This window comes from Strongylocentrotus purpuratus, unplaced genomic scaffold, assembly GCF_000002235.5.
Source record: "Strongylocentrotus purpuratus isolate Spur 01 unplaced genomic scaffold, Spur_5.0 spur5_scaffold_6, whole genome shotgun sequence".
Taxonomy (NCBI): domain Eukaryota; kingdom Metazoa; phylum Echinodermata; class Echinoidea; order Camarodonta; family Strongylocentrotidae; genus Strongylocentrotus; species Strongylocentrotus purpuratus.
Window position 1 is genome coordinate 16,216,266 of NW_022145612.1, and position 9,155 is coordinate 16,225,420.

Genomic DNA, 9,155 nt, shown 5'->3' on the forward strand with positions numbered 1-9,155 from the left:
CTTGCAGCACAGAGCTTTTGAGATGAATACACTATGTCAACAAAAGTATAAAAATATATCAAAAGTTCACTCAAACTCCAGACAATAATGATTGGTTGTCCCGGTGACAAAGTTATCCCACCCAACCAAAACAATAATGAGTCTACATATTCAATATGAATCGATTGTTTTGTGTTATTGTATACTAAATAGTTATAATAAGACTATAAAACTAGGTTTATCATCATAACAGTTTGAGTGGGTGGAAGTTCCGATTTTGGAATTTGGAAGCGATGTCACGTCCGGTTTTGGCAGACCACTTTCACTCGCGTCTGATACTAGGGCCCAACGCCAGCCAGAAAAGAGATAAAATAGAGTGTATCTGGTGGTGGTGGTATTATGAGCTGGAGAGAAAGGGAACATAAACTAGTAGTCTCTAAAGCTGCAGGGTATTCTTAGGGCAGATCTTTCCTCAACCTTACGCTAACTTTGGCATCAGCATCTACCTGTTTCGTAACAACTCAGAGGTGTCTTCTTTGATAGTTTTCACGTCTAATTCTAATAGTACAGGTAAGCAAGGAGGCATAATGCTGAAATTTGATTGATAGATTGATTGAACATAATCTTTCTTTTTTTTATAATAAAATCTGTTAACGTTATCATAAACAATTGTTGCGAAGTTAAAACATAGATGTAAATACTACATTTAGTAGGCAACAGCTATACGCAGATCTATATGAACGAACATTAATATCAAGCGAATCGCATGCAAGTTTAGTTTGGGTATTTTAAATACACAATTAGTTACCTAATGCCAGGAGATTAATGTATATTAGCATTAACATGTCGTTTCATTCTGTCTTATATCTATCATTTCATTCTTTTTTTTTCTATAAAATAATGTATTCCTTGTTTATGCTAACAAAAAGTATTCATAAAAAAAAGTATTGCACCAATTATATCATAGTGGTCATCGATTTTAAGCTCCAGTGAGATACGTATTGATAAAAGGAAGGTTTATATTATCCAGTGAGTTGAATTCTACAATTTAAAAAAAAAATTATTGTTTACTTATTTAGAACACCTTGAGTAACAAGATGAAGCCTTCATCGGTCTTTTTGCTCGTCCTCGCTCTCGTCCTCCTCGTCGCCTACGCCGATGCTTCGGGGAAGAAAGGGAAACATGGCAAACCCGCAGGTAGAGGGGGACCAGGAGGAAGATCACGAGATCACCACGATCACCACCACGATCACCACCACGGACATGATCACCACCACGACCACGGACATGATCACCATCAGAACGATCACGGTCATGGGCATGATAACCCCCATAGCACAGGGTCCCAAGGACATCAAAGTGAGCACGGTCAGTACGATCGTCATCGTCGTGACGTCATCAACGGGTCGGAGCAAAATGATACAATGACAACCCTAGAACCAGGAAGATGTACTAAACTTGTCAGGTAAATTGTGATCGAGTGTTCTATTTAAAACATTATTATTGTTTGTGTTCATAGTATGATCATATTGAATTTAATTTGATTCAATTCTCTTTTCCAACCGTGATGAAATGGAATCCAATCATGTGAATGAATTGAAAAGTAAGACGTAATATATTTTTACATGGCTCATTTTTATGGTGTAGAGTTTTCAATGTAGAATTTGCAGAGTCAGCCTATAACCAGGCATATGTGAGTTTTTGTTAACTCACATATCCCTGCTATAACATAATATACGATATACACTGTACTATATACTAGTTTCCACATCCATTACATTATTAAAGTGGCTTGTTGAATTACTTCTCAATATGCAACCTTCCATATTCTCTACAGTGTTACAGTCACATTCGCCCAGTCTTTTCAGAAGTCAAGAAAAGTGCCGAAAATCATCAAATGTGGATGGCTTCATCTTGCAAAGTGCAGAGTCTACAGGTAAGCATTGCTATACAGAAAAAATGATAGTCTCATTCTCTTTTTGATAAATATTTTATGTTAACACAGGCATACCTATTTCACATGTTTAATTCAATTTTATTGTAATACTGGACAGAATAAATTCGGAATAATCTAATTATAATTATATCAAATAAGTTGCAAATATATTAGAGCATTTGAAAAGTGGGGAAGCATTATGTTTATATAATGTATGATTGCAATTAAAAGGGACTCTAACATTGCTGACACAAATGAATCATTGCTAGAATTACAAACTTGTGGTGTCATGACATTGCTGAAGAAGGTCACACATTTGTCAGACATTTTGTATCTGATGGGAAACAAATAAAAACGCAATTGGAGCTAGAAAGACAATAATGACATATTAACATTCAGAAGAGCTGTGTCATAAAACATGCTCTACTCTGTCAAAACCTCTTGACTATAAACACAGGTGTGCAGATTTCTTTAATTATCAAATCACATCAGCGCCATCTCTTGTACGAGAACAGGCATGAAAGGTTTACGATAATTTGTTTCTTACATGATTACAATAAACTAATTTAGTCCATACTATATCAAGTATGCTAACAAACAAGCAATACTCATTCGAAATTCGTTACTTTGTAAAGAATGGCTTGTTTAAATGACATTTGGCGTCAGTATGACTTTGCAGGCAATTATGATTAGCCTTGTTTGCCTAGGTAGCATAACAACGTTCGTAATAGCTTTTCTCGATAATCTCAACTAAACTAAGCAGTATATACAATATATTTAATACAAAGTCCTCAATTGTGATTTTTTTTTTTTTACTTCTTTTTAACCATGTTAACTTAAATCTTGATGTGTCTCTATATATTCCAGACTAGAATATGAGACTGCATACCGTCAGGCCACTCGAGTCCAGTATGCCATCGTGAGGAAATGTTGCCCAGGCTTCATGGAGATCAATGGTGTTTGTGAACCAATAGGTTAGTATTTAGTCCAGTATAATGACATTTTTTAGAAATCGATTTATCATTATTTTTTTTTAATTCACTTTGATTTCATCTTAAACTCAGTAAAGAAATATTATGAAAACATTTCCAAGACGAAGGTAACTAGGTGTCTGACCACCTTTAAGTCATTTTTTGATCGATTGATTTATTCATTCACCAACAACCGAAACAATATGAAATTTTGTTCACAAAATGTCTTCACAGTAGTAAAGAAATATTACTCAATCAAAATGTATGCTTAAGGATAAATGGGACAAGAAAATAGCACATGTGTTAGTCGAGATTAATTGAAACATATCTTCACAGCCGGATGGCTGAATAGTTCTAGTTTTGCATATCAAAAGTAGAGTAACAATATACAAAAGTACAATTTCATTTATAATGTTTTTTTCCCAATCAAGATAATCTTTTACTAATGAGCAGAAACCACCCGGAGTTTAGCATATATTTGCCCAACTGTTAGTTGGACGCATAATTACCCTCATCACGCCCATGTCAGGCGGTTTTTCTTTAGACCTCATATTTTTTACTGTGAAACAATTCTAGACTTCATGACGTAAAATATACAAATGTAGGTATTTGTCTTGATATAGGCCTTTAATCTAAAGCATGCCCTCAGAACACTTTAACATGGTCGAAAAGAACTTCACGAATTCTGTGCCATAAGGTATTGAAATTACCCTTAAGTTGACGTCTTGGATCATTATGCTTGTACCTCTGATGATAAGACGTATTACTAAGAAGTATCTTACTATCATTAAAAACAAACTCAGGTGGAAGAACAACCCCTCCGCCCACGACGCCGCCCACAACTCCCGCTCTAACCACAACGATGATGATGACGACCACCGATGTACCAGACGACTACTGGATGATGATTGATAACAAGATTCAGAAGATCGTCTCCGCCGTCATCATCATAATCCTCATCCTCTTCACTGGGTGTTGTATCGGGGGCTGTCTGCTCTACATCTGCAAATGTTGCAAAAAGTAAGGAAACATCCAATCAGTTGAAACCTCCATTTGTAAAACTTAATTAATACTTTATGATAATTTACTGGCCAAATTTACAAAATAGTATTGCATACATTTATAGGCAATTATAGATACATGTAAAATCTTCTTGCGCAGTATGTACATAGAGCGTTTGATTGAATAAGACATTTCAATTTCTATGAAGTAACACATAGAATGAAAATAAAATATCAGTTAGGCTTGCAAATGTTTTAAATTTTGACTGGATATAAAGATCTTGAACATTTCGCTTTTCAAAAGTGCGTTTGCTTCGCTCTCGTCGAATGATGGCGTAGTTTGTGGTTTGGGACAAGAATATTGTAAATCCCGTGAATAATAAAGGATAATGGATAATGAATATAATCTCCTTGGCACAAGCTTTCTTTTATTATTTTTTTATGTAAGAAATACGTTTTGAGTAATTTCCTGTCATGAGATATCCCATTTTCAATTTTCGTGACAAGCAAGTATTGTGTTTGTTAATGCATTATTGCTTTATCATAGTATCGTTTTCATAAAATGTGATCTAGTTGCAAACAACCCTGATTAATTCCTTTATTATTAATAAACGAATTGTATATATTTCATAACTTTATTGTGCAACATAATTATAACAGACGATCAGGAAGAACGTTAGGAACAACAACAAAAATAGATCTGCACCATAAAAACCACACACCGAATGAATGCTCATCGAAGATACCCGATATTATTTGGTCTCAAGCGGAAATCCATTCCAAAAATCTCATTGCCGCATTATCTGTTCCAGGAGTTGGATACAAAAATGAAGAAAACAAATGTTAATGACTTTGAATATTCTTCATCTTTTCTGTTCAACAGAGGCAGCTACGTGTAGTCTCCAGTTCAGCCTCCATTCATTGCTCCAAGCCTTCATGATATTTGGACATCAGTCTCATGTACCGATAACTTCGTTGAGCGTTCTCTGCTGACTTTATGTTCTTTAAACTTTTTGTTTGAATGAAATGAAGAACGAGCCTTTCCTGTTAAACAAATATTTCTTTGAAGTCGGAGACTTTAATAACGTTTGATATCTGGAATGTAATTATAAGTATACAAATATATTTTCGTTTGGTACAATTCTTAGTATGAAATATCTTTAGTTTCGTAAAGATTTGACAATAACATCTTTAGGAAACCAAACATATTTCATAATTTTCACGTGGTAAATTTCAAATAGATTGTGGATTGCAAGTTTGAAATGTTATAAGAGTATTTTTTTTTTAATACCGCAAAACGATAGTCCGATCTTGATACTATGAAGTAACTGTTTCATGAAGTTGATGTTATCATTTCATATCATCTTTAAAAGGAATTATTTGCCCTTTCATTCTGATAAATTGGTAATATTAAACGTTATCTCTCTTTATAGATATATATATACACTGTATCTATCAGTCTATCTGTCTGTCTGTCCATCTATCTGTATGTCTATCTGTCTGTCTGTCTGTCTTTCTGTGTTTGAAATCCTTTACTCTTTCATTCATTCTCCTTGTGTCCGAATACGATCTTTTTCCATTATCCACCGAGTACTATATCTTTGTGTTTAACTTGCATAATAATTGGTGAAATCGCAGTCAGGCCGGTCTTCGATTGCAATGTATATAATGTAGATACATTCTTTATATTGATATTTTTTTCTAATAAGCAATTTCAAAGATTATATGTACATGCACTTTAAGTTGTATGGAATAATGACACTAATCCTCAAAAAAGATAATATAATGCAAATTTCAAAGAGACTACATCGTCATGAAACCTATGTTAAAATTAATTTCTTTGTGGATCCTGCCTTGTCTTATTTTCGATCGAGTAATAATTAGAGTCGAAGAGAGTATATGATCATATGTTTTGTTCAACGCAAATGTTAACATTGAAATAAAATTATTCAATAAAGTGTACATATTTGTGACTAAGACCTACAGCCTGTGTTGTTTAATTATTGATGTGTACAACATGAAAGCAGTGAGTTATTCGTGATATTTGAACAGTATATGAACCTCTTGAAGAGTAACCTTGCACCGATGAGGAGAGATCCATACATCCATGGTTTCCATCTTAAAAATAAACCTTTTGACTGTGAACGCGGAAGGATACCAGGGTGAGCAAACGAACATGAACCTCACATCACATTGAGAGACAGGAAGATCACTCCCAGAACACACGGCTCAAAACCCGTCCGCCGAGTGCAAGAAGGGCGTTAACTCTGTGTAAAAGTATTGGAGTTATCGGCCTTCTGGCTCTCAGCACATATTATGACTAAACATGTAAACGTTCAAACATCGTCCTCGCCAAGGCCTCCTTGCTATTTCTAAACATTAAAGTAAATCTACAGATTTAAAGAGTTGAGTAATGTCTAGACAGCACATCATTAATAATTATAAAAAGTATCATATTTCATGTAGTTTTCTCGGAGTGTAAAGAAACATTCATATATCAATATGTTCAAATTGAGCATTGGTTGTCAGTTGAAACGAATTCGGCAGAGACATCGCTAAAAAACGAGTTGTTTCATTGGGGTCGCATCAAATCGGGTAAGAGTATATCTGTAAAGCACTTAGAGACATCGTACATGAAGGTGTATTAAGCGCTATATAAAAGCGGAATATTATTATCATTATCTGCTGGAGAACTTTCTAAGGAATAATTGGGTAAAGAAGGGGTAAAATCAAGTCTGTTTTGCCAACAACGGCCTACAGTAAAGCACACAAGGTCCCCCAAATTACATATGCTAATAACAGAAACGAATTTGCCGACAGATATTTCAAATGGTAAATTCTAGTGATGCCCCTGAATCACGTTGACGATACAATGTAACAAAATGAACAGCCATTAATTATTATTATCAACGAGTATTTATTAGGTGAAATAAGGTAGATTAAGTCGTTAACAACTCATGAACAATGTATTATTCCCTTGGTATAAAAAAAAAATACATCTGATGTCGATTACTGAGAGCAAGAAAGGCATTAACTCTACCATTGAACGTTAAAAGGGTTTACATGAATGCCCTTCTGGTCCTTAGCAGACGATATCTGAGCTACTCTCTTTATCATGTTTATGGTAACGGATGGGGATCTTTGTTCTCAAAATCACATCGATGATTATGCTGTTAAGGGATCAAAGCTGGATATACCGGCTTCTCGACAGCTGGTAAGGGATTCATAATGAGGTGAACTTGGAAGGGAAACTGTTTAATGACTGATCACGCTAATAAAGGTCAACACGAGAATCATGATACTGCAGTAGTAGGCCTATGACCTATATGAAGCGCAAACTTCTCATTCCTATGTAATGTGTTGGGAAATGGTATAGGGCAATATTAGCTGGTTTGAAGATTACAACAAAGTCAACATTTGAAGCTAGTCACCCAAGCCAGTCAATAAGAGTCAGTAGCGAATCTAGGGAGGGGAGGAATAACCCGTATACCCTATCCCCTCTTTTAAACCTAAATGACATACCTCAAAGTACCCAATACAATTGCCCCCTTGATTGTTGTGTAAATTTCGAAAAATTGCCTCCCCCCCCCCATACAAAACCCTAGATCCGCCCCTGATGAGAGTGACATATGCTCTGAGCTTGTTCAGACTCATTTACCATTTGACAACATAATTCATAGATCTCGGATGATGGAAGGATCCTCAATGACTTAACTCCTGAGTAAAGGTTAATTCGAATTATTCACTTTGAAGCCACCTATATAGCATCAAAATGAAATTTGTGATAAGTTGATATTCTGTTTGACGTTTTATGCTACTTAACAACTCACATATTTTGACGTTGTTGAACTTGAAGAGAAAAAGGAACCAGGATATTCTAGTGCCTTGCAAACTTTCTAGCTAAAGGTCCATATGCCGTGGCTTCTTTCTTTCGTTTTTTCTTCTTTTCTTTAATTCAACATTAAGTTTTCTTGCACAACTTTTTCAAAAAATAACCTTGCTGGCAACGTTTGGCACTGTTTACGCACAGTTTTCAAACACAGACTGATTTGAATCAATAGAGCATTGAGTCATCACCGGGGCAGTCGGCAAAGTAGTCATTTGCTACCCGGTATCATTCTGATTCGGGATCTGCGCCATTACATTCAACAACAGCTTCAGATTCGAACAATTTACTCTGCAAACTTTGCTCGCATTGCACTCGTGGGACTATGCTGAAGAGGAAATCGTTCAACATTGAATGATTTCTTGAGTTCGTCTCGCTTCTCAGAAAGGACTGCACTACCTCGTATATTCAACAGCAAATCGACCTGTTACATGAAGTACCTCCATGTATCGCAGCACTAACTTGTTTGTGTCGGATGTCAAGCTTCTTCCCTAATACCTAACGGCGTTCTTAACAAGTTTGTTGGCAAGCTTGGCAGGCGTCATCCACACATGATCGAAGGCAAACTTCGCAAACAATCGCATTCCGGTACTGAGTTAGCGACCTGCCATGCAGACGAGACTGTGTGAATGAGAGGAAAGGCAATCATCACCAGACACCTCAACTGCCAATAAAAGTCAAGTCGTCGTGCGATAAATGAAAGGAAGAAATACATTATTAATGCATCTTTGAACAACGAGATACACATGTGAAGAACTATTGAAGAAGGCGAAATTGGATTTTTACTTACGCTGGCGCCCAGAAACTGTCGGCAAAAAGAGTAAGTTACCAAGGGTCCAAGGCTCTACTTCTGAGCTCCAATTGACCTTCTCACACCTTGCATGTTCAAGGTCACTCCATTTTCTCAAGGAGAACTTTCCATGATTTTTTCTCCTTTTTTTCTGCATGAGTCGGACGTTTGTTTGTTTGATATTTCTTTGTCCAACTTTTGGTTACTTCCTGTCATCACATTTCAAGGTGTTATTAATATAAATAAATTATTGGAATGCTTATTTCAAATTGCTCTCTTATATTCTGGATATTATATATTACGTTTTATTTTTCTTCCTCATCTTGCATTGTCTTCCATTGAAATTGATACCCTTGTTGTACGACTCCTTAATGTACATTTTAATTATTTGTTTATTGTCCTGTATTTATTCTGTCATCCCCTTCCACTGTTTTCTTATCGTGATCATTACACTTCGTCTACTGCAACGAATGTTCTCGGTAGGTCTCCCATATAGCCATTTAATATATTCTTGACTTGCTTCAATACCTGTGAGGAAAACATCGGCGCCATCCTGTGTGATAAGGAATCTTCTCACTGTTACTCATACTCT

At 35.8% G+C, this 9,155-nt stretch overlaps 1 protein-coding gene across 1 annotated transcript; it reads left to right on the top strand.

The window, feature by feature from the left end:
- The first annotated feature begins 347 nt into the window (after nucleotides 1-347).
- On the top strand, nucleotides 348-4,800 carry LOC115918302. Its single transcript, XM_030972819.1, has 6 exons — nucleotides 348-549; nucleotides 1,059-1,444; nucleotides 1,817-1,915; nucleotides 2,783-2,889; nucleotides 3,690-3,906; nucleotides 4,771-4,800. The coding sequence occupies exons 2-6, from the start codon at nucleotides 1,077-1,079 to the stop codon at nucleotides 4,784-4,786; spliced, it is 807 nt and encodes a 268-aa protein (XP_030828679.1). The 5' UTR covers nucleotides 348-549; nucleotides 1,059-1,076; the 3' UTR covers nucleotides 4,787-4,800.
- Nucleotides 4,801-9,155: the final 4,355 nt, after the last annotated feature.